This window comes from Pongo abelii, chromosome 1 (assembly GCF_028885655.2).
Source record: "Pongo abelii isolate AG06213 chromosome 1, NHGRI_mPonAbe1-v2.0_pri, whole genome shotgun sequence".
NCBI lineage: Eukaryota > Metazoa > Chordata > Mammalia > Primates > Hominidae > Pongo > Pongo abelii.
In genome coordinates this window covers 168,269,140-168,289,838 of record NC_071985.2, presented here as the reverse complement: position 1 = coordinate 168,289,838, position 20,699 = coordinate 168,269,140, and the positions used below count along the sequence as shown (strand labels likewise).

General features: G+C 48.7%; 1 protein-coding gene and 1 long non-coding RNA gene across 13 annotated transcripts in view; one reads left to right on the top strand and one right to left on the bottom strand.

Annotated features, from left to right (window-relative positions):
* Positions 1–20,699, bottom strand: part of JAK1 (Janus kinase 1) — a 187,862-nt gene that overhangs the window by 2,820 nt on the left and 164,343 nt on the right. For 8 of the 12 annotated variants that reach the window (XM_054554279.2, XM_054554290.2, XM_024246064.3 and 5 more), the window contains exons 11-23: positions 19,205–19,394; positions 14,524–14,630; positions 11,190–11,333; positions 10,307–10,394; positions 9,172–9,299; positions 8,413–8,548; positions 7,717–7,868; positions 5,093–5,243; positions 4,887–4,981; positions 3,245–3,437; positions 2,409–2,533; positions 1,874–2,046; positions 78–195 (exon numbers count right to left, since the gene is read on the bottom strand). In XM_054554279.2, coding sequence (XP_054410254.1) covers positions 78–195; positions 1,874–2,046; positions 2,409–2,533; positions 3,245–3,437; positions 4,887–4,981; positions 5,093–5,243; positions 7,717–7,868; positions 8,413–8,548; positions 9,172–9,299; positions 10,307–10,394; positions 11,190–11,333; positions 14,524–14,630; positions 19,205–19,394 — 1,800 coding nt within the window. The remainder of the gene's footprint in view (positions 1–77; positions 196–1,873; positions 2,047–2,408; positions 2,534–3,244; positions 3,438–4,886; positions 4,982–5,092; positions 5,244–7,716; positions 7,869–8,412; positions 8,549–9,171; positions 9,300–10,306; positions 10,395–11,189; positions 11,334–14,523; positions 14,631–19,204; positions 19,395–20,699) is intronic. The other 4 variants (XM_054554310.2, XM_063711984.1, XM_024246071.3 and 1 more) reach the window with 1 other exon arrangement.
* LOC134759484 (uncharacterized) lies at positions 6,145–20,632 on the top strand. The gene is made up of 2 exons (XR_010135700.1): positions 6,145–7,117; positions 7,633–20,632. It is a non-coding gene; the product is annotated as an uncharacterized LOC134759484 (long non-coding RNA).

The following is a 20,699-nucleotide window of genomic DNA, read 5'->3' as shown; positions in this document are numbered from 1 at the left end:
CAAAAGTTAACCAAGCAGAGGGATGGACACATTTTAAATGGGTACTGGATGCAAATGAAGAGAAAAGTAGGACTTACAGCCATGGGACTAGAATCTGAATCACAGTAAGTCAGCAGCTCATGCAGAGTGACTCCAAAAGACCAGACGTCAGAGGCAATATAAAATTTAGATTGCATTAAACATTCTGGAGCATACCTTGAAAGGAAGCAGAACACAAAACCTCATTTCCTGGGAGGCACACTCCATCCGACATTACAGGATAACTGAAAAATCACCTCTTCGGTTTTTCTTATAATTTAATAGAGCATCTGAGTGTGTATTATATGTTTTACACGTATCATGTATATGCTGCTATGGTGCACATCTGACCTATATAGTACAGTATCCTTTACAGGCTCTCGGTAGCACGTATCTGCCCTAAAATAACACGACAAGTCTGTGCTCTTCATTTCACTGAGAACATGCTCTCAGGGTACGGGAGGAGGTGGCCATGTAATGATGAGCCCCAGGTCTGATTTGCCTGCAGGCTCTAAATGAGACAGCAGTGGCCTCGCTGCACAATGTGGCGTTGCTGCCCAATCCTCTTCCAGCATTACCTATTTTGCTGAATGACACCCACTTGCCCAAGCCAAAAATGAAGGCATTCCACCGCACCCAATCTCCTTATATACTCCTTGAACCTACTCACTTCTCTCAAATCCTACTGTCACTATCCCAGTCACTGTTCTAGTTCATGCTGTCACTAGCTCTGGCCTGAGCTGTTGAAGCAGCCAAATCAGACTCCCTGGCTCCAATCTTGTTCCCTTCATTCAGTGGTGGTCTTTTTAAAACAAAGTCTCCATCCTTAAACCCTCCAGCAGCATCCCATTGTTCTTGAGATGAAGTCCCAGCTCCATGACTCAAGCTTCCTCCTGCAAACCTCCTATTCCATGATCCGACCTCGCTGAGTTGCAGTTCCTGGGAAATCGACTGCTCGTCTCATTCTTCCCAGTCACGCATGCTGTCTAGCAACCGTCTGTCTAAACCCGCATGCATCTTTCAGGTTTCATCTGAATACTCGCGACTTCCAGAAAACCAAGCCCGAACCTTTCTGTGTTTCCTGCTCCATGCCGTTGGCTGCCTAGCCTGTTAAACTCTAAACTCGGCCTACTTGTTCACCATACCTCCAGTACTGGCACAAAGCAGGACCTTGATGCATTTTCTTAAATGAATGAATGAGTAAGTTTAGGCTCCGTAAGTGGGAGAGGTCTATGTGTCCATGTAGGATGCACCTAGGGGAGTGCTGATTGGTTATGTCATTATGTGGTTATGCGGCAGGGTGTGGTAGAGATGTAAGCAGCCTCTCCCCTGGACAGTGTTCCCAGCTAAGACATGGTTATAGCCAGTGTGTGGCCTTCTAACCTGGGGACCTCTGGTGATTCATGAGACAGCCAGGTCTCCCATAGGTTTTGCTCTGCTTTGTCCAGGAGTTCCCTGAATCTGCAATGCCCACTCTGTCCTACAGCCTCCCTCTGCAGGGATGTGTTTAAGAAAGGAACTAGATCCTCTCCACCTGCTCAGTTTTAAGAACTGCATCAGATGAATGCCCTCTCCTGGGAAGCTAGGAATATTGAGCTGGTGGTTAGATTTCTTTCAGTCCTTGGAAGACGGTGTCATATGAAGCTCAGTCATTTATATAGGCTGCTTTCCATGAAACAGCCTGAAAGGTGTGTTTCTTGAAGATAAATATCAATCAATTCCAAATGTTCTAAACCTTCTCTAACCTTGAGTCAGGCCAGAGGAATGAGACACATTAATATAGCCAGAAAGGGCCTATTCAAACAGTGTAAACTCTATGAAGCATTGATAAAACCTAGTGGTTTGATTCAGTTACCAAAACACAGGGCTGTCCCGGTCATCCTTGACGGTGTAATACTCCTTATCGGTTTCAATTGCTTTGGTTAAACCGAAGTCTCCAATTTTCACTTGGTGTTCACTCTCAACAAGGACATTTCTTGCTGCCAAGTCCCGGTGAACGTATTGCCGAGAACCCAAATAGTCCATCCCCTGAGAGAGAGAAGTAAAAGTCAAGCACATTGCTAAAGTCACTTTAGATTGTATTATCTATCACTTCATCGGAAAAAATAGAAATGTCATTTCATTCACATATCACTGACAATTTTTTTGGTTCTGACTTTTATGCAAGAATATTAAGAACAAATTGATTCAAAGAAATACACATTAAAATAACCATATTTAAATCCATTTACTTTCTTAGTAGAAGCTAACTTTTCATCTAAATAATGCAGAGAAAAACAAACTAAGTATAATTATCATAAACTTACCCACTTAGAGTCAAATTACAAACCAATTACCCAGGACAGAGTGCCTGATGTCTTAATCTGTAACATGCTGTCTTTATTTTTTACCTTACAAATCTGAACGGCATATTTTAGCTGCTGTTTGAGGTTAATTTTGTTCTTATTCTTTGGAAGATATTCCTTAAGGCTTCCCGAAGGCAGAAATTCCATGATGAGCTTAATACCATTTCCTCCTGTTTAGAAAAAACAACCATCAGTCTGAGGCTGCCAAATGAGGAAACCCTGGGAGACGCAAGGGCACAGGATATGAGACAGAGGCCCTGAGGTGATGCCAGCTTCGCCCCTTCATTACAGGCATGTTACTTGACCTCTTATGCCTCAAGATCCTCAGCAGTGAATGGAGATGGTAACAATGGTGTACCTACCTCACAGGCATAAGCACTCACTGAGGTAACAGTCAGAGTGCTCTGTAAACCACAGGCAAATGATCGTTTTCAAAAATTATCATCAGCTCGCTGTCAATTTCACTACCATGAGTAGATGCTGGCTTGCAAATAAGATACATTTATTAGTAAATATTACTTGCCACTTTGATTTAGACAAACTAGAAAATGAAATACCCTGGCTAGTATTGGATCAGAACAGGAAGTGGGTGGAGGTAGAGTAGGAATCAGTTTCATAAGGCATAAGTGCAAGTGACGTGGACAGACAGTGCTGGAACCAGCCCCTGGATGGAGGGGGCCTGGGTGGCCGCCTCAGGAGCCCTGCAGCTGCTGAGGGACTTGACAGTACATATGACTTGGAAGCCTTGAGAGTGTGTGGGAACCACCAGCTAGCATGTCAGATGCCCAGATAAGGACACAGGGTGCCTGTTTTGCACTGGCCTTTATGACCCTAGACAGTCACCAAATCTTTAAACCAGACCCCAGCCTTGCACAACATACCGTCTTCTGTGCAGATTCCTTTGTACTTCACAATGTTCTCATGATAGAGGTTCCTTAAGATCTCGATTTCCTTTTTCAGATCAGCTATGTGGTTACCTCCACTCTCAGGCTTCAGAGACTTAACAGCCACCTGCTCCCCTGTATTGTCCCCTTCGGGGTCATACCTGCAGAGCTCAACCTTCCCAAAGTGGCCCTGGAGGGAAAGATGCATGTGTTGTTATCAGGGAAGCCGCAGCGTAGGCCACGGAACACACAGAAGTCTTGCTCCTCACACCCGTTCCCCTGAGGGCCAGGGGTTCTCGCTGTCTGGCCTTGCAGGCAGAAGCCTCTCACCTGGACTGTACCTGCTCACTACAGCCCCCTTGCTCTCTTGGCCTCACAAACTGTCCTCTCAGTTACTGAGCCAAGACAAAGTAGCAGGTGACGATGAACCAACTCATCAATCCCAATTTCTATGACCAAAGGAAATGAAGGTTATTTCTGGGCCTGCAGGACAACTGCCATTCTCTGAAAGCCCTGGGCTCACGTTACAGAACAGGCCCCACAGCGTGGCTGAAAAGAGCAAATGCATGAGGAGTCTTTAGAAGACGTGAGATCAGGTTCCAGCCAAGCCACCTGACAGCGACAGTGGTGGCCAAGTCCCCAAATCGGAGCTGGCTCCTGATGCACTCGCTGCATACAGAAACTGGCCTTGGGGATGGTGGGGGGAACTAAGGATGCCATGCTTCTGACAATGCCTGGCACAGAGGCTGGCACACAGCAGATCCTGGAGGTGTATCAAGTCTGTTTCATTAACCAGACTACAGAAAATCTGTATAAAGACACAAATCTCAGTAGCTTCTCTAGTCACAATTAACTGTTTGGAAACTCCCATTTAAGGTCCAAAGAAAAGCTGATATTCTATTTTGGGATTCTGTGCAATAAACCTATCCCTGCTTTAAAGAGCCTTAGAGGGCTGGGTATGGTGGCTCATGCCTGTAATCCCAGCACGTTGGGAGGCCTCCTTGCTTGAGGCCAGGAGTCTGAGAGCAGCCTAGTCAACATAGCAAGACCCCATTTCTATAATAAAAAATAAAAAATATTAGCCAGCATGGGGGCGTGTGCTTGTAGTTCCAGCTACTCAGGAGGCTGAGGCAGGAAGATTGCTTGAGCCTGGGAAGTTGAGGCTGCAGTGAGCTATGATCACACCACTCACTCCAGCCTGGGACACAGAGCGAGACCCTGTCTCTTGGGGGCAAAAGAAAAAGAGAGAAGCTTACAGGATATATACGCCCAGGAAAGTCAGAGGCAAGGATTTTCCTATTCCACCATATCTATACCTACTCCCCCATCTCTCCCTCTTTCCATTCTCTTCTGTCCCGTAGAGAAAACTCAAGTCTCTCAAGGGAGCTGCCCAGAGTCCCGTGTGCATACGCAGTCGTGTATGCAGGCAGGGACATGCATTCTGTCCGTGCCGTGTGTCACATGGAGAAAGACACAATCCCTTGTGATGAAAGTGGCCCCCAAATGCAGTAAGGTGCTTTCGCTCATGGACCTGGCCCCAGAATGAAAAAGAATGGAGAGCAGCTGTACGTGCAGAGAGTGGCGCTGTGGATGGCGGAGGGCTCTGCCATCAGCAGCAAGCAGCACAGGTGTAACTTACCTCTCCCAAGTCACGGATCCTCTTTAGGAAGCGCTTTTCAAAATGTGTGGGGTCCACTTCAGTTGCTGGTTTTTTTTCTGAAACAATATCTGGATCTAACAGAAGAGAAAAGAAAACAGAGTGAAAGGCAGGCGATTGCCAGGGATTGCCACCCAGGCTCCTGTTTCTCCCCAGGCTGGGTTAAAGCAGCACACGGCAGGTCTTACTCTGCTCTTCAAGCTTATTAATGTCTCTCATGATAGCTCGGAAGAAAGGCCTCTGATTGGGGTCGTAGTTCATGCAGCGGGTCATGAGGTCAGCCAGCTCCTTACACGATGGTGTCACCGGCCTGCACCGGCTTTCATAGAATCTCTCTTTCTGTAAACAAGAGGGGCACATGGAAGAAACCAAAGGAACCACCTACAAACTTCTCAGCCCCAGGTCAGGTGGAACTGCCAATTCCTCATTCGATTCTCAACATCTCCACTTACAGGTAGATTTCATAAATGTTTGTTACTGCTGCCTTATTCTTGCAAGGGGAAATCACAGTCCTAATACTGAATAGTCCAAATTCAAGGAGACTGGGCAGTATAGCCCAGTCCCAAAAAGCTTCATTCAAGTAAAGGCATGCAACCTTTCTGGAATACAACTGGGCAACATGTACAAAAATCTTCAGATTCTTCAAACCCTCTGATGCATTAACTTCAATGACTGAATGACTCAGAAATAAATCAGATATGAACAAATATTTATGTACAAGGATGTTTCCTGCAAAATTAGACAGAACACTGGAAATTTGAAAACTTAAATGCCAAATATAAAATTAGTCAAGTAAATTAAAACAATTAACTCTTACATTAAATTTGTAAAAATTATGATTTAATCTCACAGGAAAGCACTCACAGTATTAAATGAAAAAACTCAGAATTTTATATAACTCTATCTAGCATAGCCCCAATTTTGTTTAAAAAAAGAGAGACACAAACAGGCTGGAAGACAAAATGCCAAAGTGTTAACAGTGGTCAGGGATGACAAGAATGCAGTGATTGCTATTTTCTTTTTTTAATAGTTTCATTTTAAAAATTTTCTTCAACTGTTTATTACTTTAAATTTTAGAAACAAGAACTTATGCTACTTTTGGAAGATGAAGTGAAACCACTGCATTCCAGTTTCTACTTCGTAGCTGGACTCCAAGGGTACTAAGTTCCTCTCTGGTCCCCATGGGCCCTGGGGTGGGGTGGGGTGGGGTGGGGTTGGGTGGGCAGGTCCCAGAGGACAGGGAGGAGGGAGGACTGGAATTAAGGAGCTGAGAATTGCTCTTGTCCTTGAGTGTCACTCACACATCCCTTCATCAGTGCAGCCTGCAGAAAAGCCATCTAACCCAAGGGGACTTAGGTGGAGAGAGACTCCTATTTTATTAAAGACACGGGTCCTTCCTTACACCACCCTGTATGCTGTTCAGCCCAGGGTACGCAGGACGTGCTCGATAAATACTGACTGATGACAAAGGGTATGTTGTTTCATTTCCAAGGATCCAAGGAAGTTAAAAATAAAAATGAATTTCCCAAAAGCCTAGGCCAAAAATTCCAAATGGCAGATCCGTAGATCTGATGGTTTCCCTGCGGGTTTAAGATCCTTTCCCAAGTCCTGCACCATGGTTAACTGGCAAGTCGTAAAAGTTCTACCTCTTCAGTATCTCCCACCTTGCACTCTGGACTTCCGCTGCCATTTCCGGACGTGGGGCTCCCATTGCTGAGAGCCTCGGGGCCCCTGTCTCCCTCCAGGTCTCTCCTCTGTCCATCCCAGCTACTGCATCCAGAAGAACATCCCAAGGCCAACCTCCAAGCCCCTCCCTCCTCCACCCAAATCCTTCCTTGTCCCATGCCACCCCCAGTAAATGTAGGCTCTGCAGCCTGGAATAAGGGACTTTAAAAATCTGAACCCAAATGGCCTTTCCCACCTGATCACTGTTATTCCTTTCCCCACTCCAGACACTCAAGGCCAGGCACACCAAACTACCCAGGCTCCCGGCACAGCACTGAAACCAGGCTCTCACAGCCGAAACTGATGCCTGCCCCCTCTAAACAACAGGAGCACATTCCAATTACAGTCACTGAGATGAAGGGACAGTGGTCTTTCATTGTGATTTTTACTATTTTACCCCTTTGGAGTTAGAGTCTCCACTTTTTCCACAGGTAGATTTGGAGGAGGTCCACACCTCGCCTGTTTTGCATTCTAGCTGAGGAACCCAGGTGAGTGGGGCTACCTGAGTCTCAGTTACCTGATCTGTCAAATGAGGGTAATGACACCATCCTACCTAATTTGCAGGGCTCTTAGGGTGACACTTTCAGGTATTCCTTCTGGAATTCTTACCATTGTTATTTTAGCCTAACTCCCTACCATACCCTAAGGCCCTCAAGGGAAGGCAAGGCCTGTATCTTATTTTATTGTGAACCTCCAGCTTTTCCCAAGCTTGATGGCTAATACACAATAGGAACTCCATACATATTTGTGTGGTAATTTTGCTGAATAACAGGCACTTAAAATCTCAGATAAATAATACTGTAACATCTATCGAGCTTGTACTGTATGCCTGTCACTCTATATGCATTATTTAATCTTCACAACAACCCTACAAGTAGTTACTGATTATCCCCATTTTACAGATGATGAAACTGAGGCTCACGGAAGTTCAGTTACATTTGTGAGGTCACTCACCCAGTAGGCCTGTGAAGAGATTCAAACCCATGCCCGTCTCTTCCCACAGTGCCAGGCTTCCGACAACTCCTGGGAAGCCCACGAGCGCCTGAAAGCCCTCACTTGCCTCACGCCCTGAGAAACACCTGCTCACCTCAATCAGCGTCTTGTCTTTCAAGGGGATCTCGCCATTGTAGCAGATTTCCCAGAGCGTGGTTCCAAAGCTCCACTTGTCAGCAGCCACACTCAGGTTCTTGGAGTCCTCAACACACTCGGGAGCAATCCATGGGATTCGTTCAATGCACTCTGGAAGACAACAGACACACTGACGGAGCAGTTTCTGGGATCTCCTAGGGATTCAATTACTGTCACTGCAGCCAGAACAGTGAGCCAATGAAGGAACTACTTCAAGCAGTGTGCCCAAACATGGCCCATGGCCACATAAGCCCTGTGTGGGGGGCCTGCAGGCGTGCAGCCCTCCAAGCCTCGCCCAGCACTTCTGATACATCAGTCAGGGTCACAGCCAGCAGATGGGTCCCCTGCCTCCAAGCTCCCCAGGAGGGTCGTGTGGAGCCAGGCTTCTGAAGCCCTGGCCGCCTTAGGATCAGCAAAACATCCCAGGGTGGGGGCCATCACCCAGGGCAGGGGGACGAATGGGGGCTCGTTCAAGGACTTAAGAGAAGGCAGGAGATCAAGACCATCCTGGCCAACATGGTGAAACCCCGTCTCTACCAAAAACAAAAAAAAAAAATGACTCTCTAAAAGGAGACCAACCCCAGCCCAGCCCTTCTCTCTGCTGACTTGCCCCTGACTCAGGGTGGGGCCCGAGGGAAGAGAGGGGGAGACACACCTTGCCTAGACAGCACCGTAATGGGGATGCCGGGGTCACTGAGCTTGATGAACGGGCCACACTCACTGTCGATGCCTTCACGGGCCAGGAGGAGGTTTTTAGTACACACATTTCCATGGACCAGGTCTTTATCCTCCTGCAGAGTAAAAAGGTCAAGTTTAGCCAAAGTGCTCCTTCCCGCCCTCTATTTCCAACCCTGGTCCCTCAGGTCATCTCTTCCTACCCCCAGCTACAGCCAGATCCGGACAGCCTGGCCCTTCTGCCAATCATGTGTGACTTAGGCACATCACAGGTGCCCCTTGGCTCCAGCTCCCTCATCACTGAATGCGGCTAAATAGTGGGGCATATCTCATTGGGCTTCGTGAGCATGATACTGATTAGAATCTGTGAAACGCCTGAACAGCTGACCCATGGTGAGCACTCCACACATCAGCTACTACAGATGCTGGCAGTTCACTTATTCACTCAACACGTACTGCACTGCTTTCAGCCTTGCCATCCATACGCTGCAGTATGCAGGTCGGTCCTCTGACGTGCTAACATTTCCCACTAAACAGAACTCACGTGAGCACAGGGAATGGCCCCAAACGACCGTCTTCAGTAAGCACCAGGCACACCTTTGTTCAACCACAGAGCCCTGGCCCCATGGAACCCAAGGACAGGCCCCTCTAGCTGCTTGGCTAGCACCTCTTTCCTGCCACCCCTCCCAGGACACTCTGGTTTCTGGTGGGACCATTATGGACATCAGGACGTTCTTACCAAGTAGCTCAGGGCACTGGCCAGCTGTTTGGCAACTTTGAATTTCCATGGTGTGGTAAGGACATCGCTTTTCCGGTGCATGAAGAGATCCAGAGGACCCCCTTCCACAAACTCTTCCACCATGATATCTGTAGGCATAAAAATAGCCATGTCTGGAACCTGGTCTGTGGCATAGTCCTCTCCTTCATCCCCTTACAACAGCCCACTTCAGTGGACACTACTCGGCCTCAGAGTACACAGATATCCTTGGGGGGTGCAAAGGTGCAGGGGCTTCAGAGCTGGAAAGGCCAAGTTCAACTCCAAGCTCTTCTTCGAAACGGGTGGCACTCAGCAAGTGACACTTCCCTGAGCCTCAATTCCCTCATCTGTAATAACAGATGGTGGCTAAATGTCACAAGGCCTGGAAAGCCTTGGCGGAGGGCCTGACACAGAGAACAAGGGCTCTGTGAACAACCGCCGCCACTGCTGCTGTTCTACAACACACTGTGACACAGAGGTCAGGCCGCTCACACGGCAAAACTTCCCTCTCAACAGGACTCCTGTGTGAGTACACGGAACAGCTCACATTGTCGGATTTCACAGGGAAGAAGTCACTTGGGGTTAAAAAAAAGTCGCTCTTCTTCCAAACTTACATGTCAGGAACTCAGAGGCCAAGGCCACCCCTCCATCTCAGTGTGCAGCAGCAGCCCAAGGGCCCACCGGCTCAGTGGCTTGACAACCAAGAAAGGGCCAAGCCTGCCTGTGGTTAAAATGAAGGCCAGTCCATTCGAGGGGCCAGCGTCTTGCTGCTTGTGGGGTGCACTCACCTCGCTCACCTGCCCAGAGCTCCTTGGGCCTGACTCTTGTGGCCTTGACCTCATTTCACTCACCTCAGCCTCCCAGGTCTAGCACAGTGTAGGGTTCTTGCCGGCATTGGCAAGAAAACATTACACAAATGAATGAAAAGCAATCGATTTTAGTTCCACCTCCACTATTAACTTAAGCAAATGACCTGCTCAGTCCCTCAATCTCCTCAACTGTAAAAAGAAAGGCAAGAAGCCTGGGCAACGTGAGGGTGGGAAGAGCCCCCACCATCTCCACAGCACCCAGGCTCCGCATCCAGGCCACCCACCCCTTCGAAAGAGAACACACTTACTCTCCACGTCGCGGACACAGACGCCGTAGAGGTACACGATGTGTTTGTGGGAGACCTGTCTCATCATGCTGGCTGCCTCGAAGAAGGCCTGTGGGCGAGCAGGACATAGGAATGTCTCAGGCCAGCCTCCAGGGAGCTGCTCCCCAGGGGCTCTGTTGAGGGGAAAGCCAGTGGACCCAGGAAAGCTCACCATTGTCACCACCCCATGCCCTGAACACCAATTCCCTGGCCTTGGCTGTCCAGAGGCACTGCCAAGCCTTGCTCTCTGGGCCAACCTGGCAGGGATGTGAGATTTATTTAGAAAACCTAACAGGATGCAGAGCAGGGCTAGTGGGAGAAGCTGGCTAAGAATTTTCCCACTGGATACTCATGCCCACCTCTCTCTCTTCCTTTCAGCTCTGGGAAATACCCATGTTTAGCACTATGCTGGAACAAAGGGGAAATGAAGGCAGCCGATCTCTGCTCAAGATTTGACTGTGTCACTCTAATAGTCTGTGGGATCCTGGGTGAGTCCTTTTACTCCTCTGGGCTTTCATTTTCCAGACTGTGTGGTGAGAGCCATGGACTGTATCAGGAACTTTGAACCATTTGGCCAGAGTCCTGGGGCTCCACAGCACGGCCACCTGGACCTGTCCTTAGGAAAGGTGGGGGCTGGGGGTGGAAGGGAGGGCACAGCCTGAGTGTGAGGAGCTGCTCAACCCACCTCACTTACTCTACATGCAGGGTCCACTAAGATCATATGTGGAGAAAAAAATTCTGAGTAAAAGGCAAGTTTGAAAACCACTGGGCCACAAGAAGGGCAAGGGTTCTTCTCAACCCATTGTGTTCCACTGGCTCCAGAAACGGGGGCGGGGAGGGGAGGAGTTCAGAGGAAGACACTTGCCAGGGAAATATCCCTGTGGCTGGGGTCTAAGACTTTGAGGATCACTTTTATCTTCTTCTCTTCAGAAGTTCCTTCGTCATCCTTGTAATCCATCAGGGTCCCAGAGTAGATGTGTGTTCTTGTGCCTCTCCCAAGGTGCTCGCCCTGAGGGAAGAAGCAGAAGGCTGGGTGACCTCTCTGTGCCCTGAAGTGATGGACCGTCTGGGAATGGCTCCTCAATGGGAACATGGACTATCAATGGGATGGGGCAAAGGCAAGAGGGCTCCCTGCCCCAGCTCATGGTCCCCAGCGCCTTGTCCTTGTCAGGCCTCCAGAGAAAACAACAAGCTATTTGGCCAAACACAGTGGTGACATTTGCTGGGCCCCAGGAGACAGTCCTCCTACTCCCTAAATGGCTCCTTGCTTTCTACCCCCAGGAACGGCCTTTGGCCAAAACACAGTCCTAACATGTCAGGACACTGCAAACAGGGCCATCAACAGCCAGCCACATGGGTCCCACCCCAGGCCTCCAGAGAAGACTCAAGAGAGGAGCCCCCAGGCAGCTCCTCTACTCACAGGCTGTGCTACCCTGTGAAGAGGCTTGCAAATCCCAGCTCTACTACCCGCTGGCCATGTGACATGAGGGCAATCTCTGCCCACTTTCTGCAAATGGAGGTAATAATGGTACTGACCTCATAGGGCTGTGGTAAGAATCAAACCAGGAAACAGGGATGGAGGCTCCTGGTACAGACTCAGGCACACGGAGGTGCCTGAGGAGATGGTGTGTAGAAACCCATCTGGTGGGCCCACGTGTTATCTGAAGCCCTCTGGCACAGGTAGGCACAGTTTCTCACACTGGAACCATCTGTTTCCCATCCATCTATCCAGTGTGTGTGCTCATGTGCGTGCATGCATGCTAGGATTTAAAGTTAGTGGTGCAAAGTACACCTGCATTTGCCGTGGCAACCTCACAGAGGAGATGGCAATGTGAAGATGAAGGTGGAGACTGGGGTGATGTGTCCTGGATTTCCTGACATGTGAAAGGGAACAATACCTCCGGATGAGCGGCAGGAGGACTGAATGAGATGATCAGTGCAAAGCCCTGGCCATACCATGATCTATTTCTGAGGACCCTTCCAGTTCAAGTTGCAATAATTCTGATTTTAAAATTCTTAATATTTGGAAATCAAAATGGGATTCACAAAACTTAGGCAATGTCAAGTTGTTGACATTAGCCCCACAAAACTTGTAAACTGAAGGTCCATTATTCTATTATTTGAGGACCCCCTGGAAATGCAGAAAATGGACTGTGGCTGATACCTAGGGAATCAGTCTTATCCCCCATAGGAACATACACCATTGTTAATCAGGTATATTAATTTGCACAAATGCCACCATTTGTCATCTGTCAGAGCCGAATGGCGATGCATCCGCCCTGTCTGCTGTATCCTGGCAAGGTCTTTGGCTATTCATTAAAGCTGCATCTGTCATGAAGTGATCCATCAAGGTTATGGGAAGCTGTATTCCCAGAACATCCCGTAAAAGCCATATGCTTTCAGAATAATTGCTCTTACCGTGGCCAAGTCATGACACCATGCTGTCAGGATTCTGCAGAGACCCACAAAGGCCCATATGGCCCACTTCGGCCTCCTCAGATGCTGTTCCCTCCACCTTGCCTAGCTACTTGAGCTCATCCTCCAGGAGGAGACCCTGATTTTTTTTTTCCCCCCCAGACAGGGTCTCACTCTAACACCCGGCTAGAGTGCGGTAGCACAATCATAGCTCACTGCAACCTCAAACTCCTGGCCTTATGCAATCCTTCCAACTCAACCTCCTGAGTAGCTGGGACTACAGCTGCTTACCATTACACACAGCTCATTTTTTCATTTTTATTTTTAGTAGAGATGGGATCTCATTGTGTTGCCCAGGTTGGTCTTGAACTCCTAGGCTCAAGCGATCCTCCCGCCTTGGCCTCTCAAAGTGCTGGGACGACAGGTGTGAGCCACTGTGTGAGCCGCTGTGCCTGGTCTGGGACTCTGCTTTGATACCGCTTACCCCAGGAAGCCATCTCTGTCCTCTAAAGATTAAGTCCACATCCTGCTGTACTTCCCTACCTTGGAACTTGACTCTTGCTAATGTGATTACCCCCTCAAAATAGACAGGAGCCTGCTGAGGCAGCAATCGTGCCTGGCACGTGTAATGCTTGATCTCTGTTGGCTAAGTGGATGTGGAAGGCATGGAGGATGGTGGTTACCTGCTTGGAGGCTCGAGGGGAGGGAAAAGAGGCAGGCCCCACGGACTATGTCAAGTTCTACACAGAAAAGAGGCTATGAAACTGTGGCTCTGGTGACTGTAATCTCAGGACACAGCTCTGACACCACGAGAGGAATAGAGAACAATGATGGGCCTTTGGTGAAGAAATGTACCACGAGGGAAGTGAGGCAGTTTAGCTGTGGATTTCCACTCCCTCAAGCCCCATCCAACAATCTTGGGGACTCACTGAAAAAGGTAAAGTAACAAACCCCCGAGTGCCACTCTCCCCAGGCTCCTTCACAGCAGGCAGCTTCCGCCTCACCCTCCAACACCTCCAAGGCGCTGCCATCTCCCCAGGTGGTGAGTGGCCCCGTGCTTGCTTCTCTCCAAGGCTGCCGCACCATCTCCCTGATACCCCAACGCGTAGCTCTATGCAACAGGGCTGGGGAGCGGCAGCAGAACAGAAAGTGGGCTTTCCCTGGGCCTCACACCACCAGCAACAGCTCCAGGGCAGCCCCTGGGGAGATCCTGGGCCCCCCTTCAACCTGTAGATTTTGGGCAAAAAGGCCTCCAAAGGCTGGGATCTGTTTCTCAAGATAGTTCTCCTTCAGGCCCAGACTGTGCATGTCCTCTTGTTCCCTCCCTGTGTTCTCTCCTCTCGAGCTCTGCTCCTTCTGGAAGGAGCAGGACTGAACTCTGGAGGTGCTCCGTCAGGAAGTGCAGGACTGAACTCTGGAGGTGCTCCGTCACACAGCCTGCTGCAGGCAGCGAAGGGTGATGGCCATGCTCCCCTGTGGAGAGCCACCTCCTGCCCTGCCACCCCCTCAGCACTCCCTCACCACAGAAGGTCCCTGCAGTTCTAGGGAACCCCACAAAGCCTGACCAAACCACTTACCTCAAAACATGTCTCTGAGGAGCAATCAGCAAGGGCGAAGAGGATGGAGGCAATGGTTGTACGGCTTTTGCCATCAAAGGAAAGTCTCTCTGTTCTTTTTCTACTAAGATTTCCCCAAACACAGCCTTCCTTCCCCCAGATCCCCAAGCTGATCCACCGTGGGGAGGCAGGACCACAGCTGGCCCACACCCTGCAGCCGTGACTCACCTGCACCAGATCCTTCTTGAGGATCCGATCGAAACTCAGCTGGCTCATGGGGTAGACGGGCTGCCACTCCTGAGCTTTCTTAGTAGCCACCAGCAGGTTGGAGATTTCTGTGGAAGAGATTGGAGGAGTCTGAGCACAGCACCCAAGATCCAAGCTCTCAGACAGCCAACGTCTGCTGAGCCGTGGCTGTGGGACGGGTGTGCGGGCGCTTGCTGCTTCAGTCATTCAACAAGTGCTTATTCAATAGGCACATGGCTCCTACCCTCCAGGAGCTCACAGGGTAACGACAGAGCCAAAACTTCCAAATAAACAATTAAATGGAAAGCTACAATTTGTTCAGCTCCTCTAAAGAACAGGTGTGTGGTGCTCCAAGGTTGGCACGGCAAGATCTATTCTGGTAAGAAAGGTCAGAAACAGTTTCCCTAGTGAAATTAAAATTTAAAATGTAAAACCGGAAACTGAAAGAAGTCAGAGACTGTCTTATTTTCTGCTCCACCTCCACAGCCTGGTACATAGTAGGCACTCAATTATTTGTTAAATGCATGAACGAATGACTGGCGTCTTTCTAAAGGATGAGAGCTGTAGAAGGAAGAAGCAGTACCCGGGCCCAGGGCATGATGGGAACCAGAGGAGGAGGTGAACAAATGCTGGTTTTGAGCCAGAAGATCAGGGCAGGAGACCCAGAACAGTGCCCTGTCTGAAGCTTGTGGTACCAGCAGTGCCTGACACGGAGGAGGTGCTTACCAAATGCCCCCTCAATGTGCAGGTTTAAGTAGACTATCCCCCAGATTCTACTGATTCAAACAGCAAACCCAACACATTACAAAATTCTCGAGGCCAGAAAATCTACAATCCACAGAAATCACCTTTCCCACCATGGAGCTACTACAAGGAACAAGATTATCATAAGGCAAGAAGGGACCTTCCAGATTCTGACTAGCAGGGAAAGTATTCCGGGAATCTCTGAAGACTTGTATGTTTTCATCAATTTTATTAACTGAAGCAGGAATATTAGCAAAATGACAACGAACATGCATTTCTCTTCACTTCCTCTTTCCTGCACTAGAAGACAATAATGCGTTAGGGGAGAAAATGTAGCCATTCCAGTCCTGATTCCTGGACCGTAACAGGAGGAAGTTCCTAAAAGAACATCTGTAAGAACAGCCAGGCACAACCCATGGAGGCCACCACACACACCGCTGGGAGGCAATGGCTGCTGAGTGCCGGGTTCCTGCACAGGGTCACGTCTCTAATCCCTGCTATCCCTCAGGACAGGGCATTCTTTTCCTTTCTAATTTTTTAAGCTCACATATTCTGACTGTTTTCTCCGTGCCAGCCGCTGTTCTATGAGCATTATACACATTAACTCCTTTGTCCTTATGACAATCCTATGGAATACATAGTATTCTCATCCCCATTTTATAGATGAGAAAACAGAGATTCCGAGAGATTAAGTAATTGGCCCAAGGCCAGGCAGTTCGTAATCTTAGGATTCACACTGAAGTTAGAGATGCTCTCGTCTCTACCCTTCCCACAACATACCTGGCCCTATTCGGGAGAACAAATGTGGGTGCCAGAAACAGGGCTCAGGGAGAGGCTCCCCTTGTTCTCACATCCTGGGCACTCCTTTTTCCAGAGGCTGCTCCCTCCATACCATTTTCCTGACTCCACCCTGTTACCTGGGGAAAATCCGATTCAGAGGCAACTCAGGCTCAACTCAACTCAGGAGAAAAGGCATCAAGAAGGGGCCCCGTGGCTGGTGTCCACAGGCAAGAGGCCAGGCAGCAGAGCCACTTGGGAAATGAGAGGGGGATGGAACCGAAGCCATTTATGGACTATTCTTTGCATGGGCACTTCAGGGAACATGGCACCAGGGTCAACAAGGTGAATGGGGGAAGCCACAGTGCCTCCATGAAGGTGTTTCCTCACTAGAAAAATGGGGGCCACAGCTGTGTCCCTCACAGGTTACCATGTGGACGAATGGGATGACGCAAGGGAAGGGCTGCCTTCAGTGCCTGGTATGGAGTAAAACGCTCCCTGACTGGTTGCTGCCGTAATTATGACTGGCATTACATCTTAGTCACTGTCATCATCCCTCCTGTATCATCAGGGTTCTGGAGTGGGAGATGGGCAGTGGAGCTGGACAAAGGACACAGGACCAGAGATGTGGGACCTGCTGAGCCATCACGCCCACTCTGAGTGGCCTCCTGCTTTTTCACTTTGCTTATTATTTATCCCATGAAGAGTTTCTTAGTTGCATTTTCAAGTGAGAAACTCCGATCAGGGTCTGGCTATCAAAACCCTGTGGTTAGGAGGGCAGAGGAGCTGAAGAACCCAACACAACATTCTCATGTCTAATTTTCACGATTTCACCACTTCTCTAATTTGCACACGGCAGAGGGAAAAGAGAGAGCTTTGGGGGACCTATGTAAGGAGGCCTCACACACAGGCCTTATTCTTACTCTCCCAAGGTCAGGAGAATTGGTGCTTGCTCTAAAGTCCTAGGCTGATGGCTGCACCTTTCCAAAGACAATGTGACCTGGGCAGGATGGGGGCGGTGGTACAGAAGGAATCACTGGACTTGGAGTCAGACAACGCGAGTTCAAATCCCCACTCAACCTCTACCTAAGTGATCTTGGGCATGTATAATTGGGATAACAACATATTCTGGGTTATTTTGAGGACTAAATGACTTAAAACATGAAAGATCTCCAAACAATGCCTGGCAAATTGTAAGTCCTGCTCACATGATAGCAGCCGTTCTTATTAATTATTGCTACTGTTATACCTACTACCGATACTACTAGCTACATGGCCTTGAGCAAGTCACTTACCATCTCTTAAGTCTCAATTTCATCACCTTTGTAATATCTACAAAAAGCTACTGTGTAGATGAAATAAATGAGGTAGGTACATAAACTGCCTGGGCCACAGTAGGCACCCACCATCCAGCAGCTCCTGCTACCTGGTTCACTTGACAGGCATTATTCACGCTGACTCCGTGCTGGGCACTGTCCTCCCCACAAGCCCACAGAGTGGTGAGTGAGACTCAGGTCCTGTCTTAGGAGTTCACAGTCAGGTGGGAAAGGCAACAGGAAACACATTCAGCACTGAGTTTCAGGAGCCTCAACTGGGGTTCGTTCGAGTGTGTTGCTGTGAATAAATAGGGCTGTTGGGCTTTAAGGTTTGAACTCACTCTGAGGTCTCACAGCCAAGTGGCAGATGTGTTTTTACCTCTGCGGAAAATCCTCAAGCATGAAAACAAAGGCTGCAGTTATTCTCTGAGCCTGGCAGGAAACCCTATCTGATCAAGAACACAAGTCCTTCCTCTTTCACCAAGTTCAGTGACAAGCCCCTTGCTGAGACCAAAAACTGATTCAAACATCAAGAACTCAGGTCCCTTTCTATCGTGGTACTGCTTCCTCTGCCCACCCCTGGTGGTGTGAGGGTTCATGGACATGTTCGCTTGGAAGAACAAGATGTGTCCCAGATAAAGACTCCTCAGAGGGTCTTCCTCTGACACTCGTGGGGCCTCAGTGGCAATCGCGCTGCTCCTTCTTTGAGGCCTTCCTCCTTCTAAGGGAAGAACCTGACGCATGAAGGGCAGCATCTTGAGGTGAGGCGCAGCAAAATAAACAGTTCTCAAGAGCTAGGGCACTCAGGTTAGGCCTGGCACTCAAGCCCCTCTTTGACGCTGACCTTTGATAAGACCACTTCACTCTTCTGGGCCTCAATTTTCTCATCTATAAAATGAGACAGTTGACTGTGTGACCTCTACGTGTCTTTCCAGTCCTCACATTCTAAGACACAAATCCACCTGCAGAACATCAGTGACACTGTTCAAGAGGCTTAACAAGAAACAGCTGATTGGCTCACCCCCTTGGATCCATTTCACTCCCTGATCCTCCCTGGCCCCCACAGCCTGCAGGATAAAGACCCAGCTCCATGGCACAGCACTCAAGGCCCCCACACCCTAAGCTCAGCCTCACCTGCCCCTCCCTTCCACCTTCACCTTCATGGCAGCCCCCGCCCATGTCTCTGTTTGCACGTGCCGAGATGCCCTGACCACACTGGCAACCTCCCACTCATCCTCCCACACTCAGTTCAAGAGCTGCCTCCTTCAGGCAGCCCTATGTGCCACGGAACTCAGGGATTTTGACCATCCCTTTCTGTTTGACTCCAGGGTACGATATCTATGTTGGTTAAAACACCCATCACAAACTGCAGTGGCCTCATTTACCTGTAACATCAGCATTAGACTGGAAACCCCCAGAGAGCGGGGACTGGACCTTATGCATTTCTGATTCTTTGCATCTGATATAGTTCTTGGCCCATAAAAGATGTGCCAGGAATATCTCTCAGATAAATAAACCAGTGACAGGAGACCCCTCAAGGCATTTTATCTTAAGGAAGAAAGAAGTGATTTTCTGCTTACTAACGCTGAGCATTTCTGCAGCGTAATGAGATGCTGAGAAAGGTATATGCCTCTTCTATAGAAAATGCTCACACTCAAGGGATTGGATGTGAGTTGGGCACAGAAGTATAATTAAACTCAATAAAAAACACCTAGAAACTGTGGGGAGAGTCCACTTTGTTTAAGCCAGTCAGCGTGTTTTGGTCGATCTGGGTCTCAGCACATTACTGATGGGATACAGCCTGGCTCTGGCATGGGGAGACGAACCTCGGGGCTTGGGCTGGCAGCAGCGTTTTAGCATGAAGCTGATGTTATCCGTGCGCAGGATCTGCTTCTTGAGGTGGCTCATGAGGTCTCCCAAGCTGGGGAAGCTGCGGTCCGAACCGTGCAGACTGTAGCGGCCCTTCTGCACCTCGATTTGAAAGTTCTTGAACTGCTTCTGGGCACCCTGCACCTGCTATTCAGGATATGACCAGAAATTACACATTTAAAATGGGTTCAGGCATGGGTATGTAAGGTATTAACATTAGGGGAAGCTGCATGAAGAGTAAGAGAAATTTTGCACCATCTCTGTAACATTTCTGTAAATCTAAAATTATTCAAAAATAAAGTTTATTCTCAATAAATAATCCAACCAACAACTAACTAAATAATAAAACAAGGTCCAGGAGAAGGCATTGATAAAAGGGAGTTAATACTACAGCAGACACAGTAGCTATTTCTACAAAAGCGTCACTTGGTTTTTCACCTGTAAGATAAAGTTCATGAAAATCCAACCTCATAGGATTGTTGCTACAATTATATAACATGGTGTATTGAAAAACTTAGTAAGCCCTTTATAAAGTCCAGCAAATATTATGTATGAGGTAATAATTATGATGGCAAAATTTCTCAAGGAACAGCCTCAAACTGAGCCCTTCCAGGCCATGTCTCTACTTGAGGAAAACCACACTGGGAGCTGGTGTTCAATGTCTGACCCAGGTTTGGAACACTGTGGTGCCAGATAGGTATAAGCAGTTTTCCCTCATGGGCTCTTTTTGTACAAACTAAACTATTTTAGTGGTAAACAATGAGGGTCAGAAAGACTTACATAAGCTGTAAACTAGGAGATGATATTCAAAATCTCAGTGACTTCATCTGTACAATGGGATAATATCACCTACCTAATATGGCTATTACAAGGCTTAAAAAAGCACAAGTAGGTACAATGCTTGGCACAGGGTCTGGTGGGCCACAGTGTGTGCTGGAAGTAATCATTTCTACGACTGCTGTTTTCCCCGGGTGATGTGACATTGTTAGGGAGTCATAGACACTCTTGGTACTGCACAGGCCAATTCCACTTCAGGAGGAGGCTGGGCTGTCTCATGCACCCCTCCATCGTAAACACATTAAGCTTCCTCCAATGACTGATGAATAGACGGCAAGCATTCTGGGAAGGCAATGAGCCTGACAGGCTCTGAGCCATGGAGCCCCGAGGCCCAGCTGTTCAGGAACAGCCTGGGCAGGTGGTGGTGTTCCTGCATTGCCTCACCCAGGACACTTGGCAGCGCTGGTTCCTTTTGCCGTTTCCTCCTCCCACTCTTGACTGAGTCCAGCCCCAGGGGTTCACCAGTGAGCTTGTCCTTCCTGCATCTACTCTCCCTGCCAAAAGCCCCTCTGTATCCCAGGTCTCCCCATGCATGTGGAGCCTAACCAGTACTGATTAAAAGTGTACTGATGTAAAGTGTTTTGTAAAACTCACTGTCTGAAAATATTCCACTTT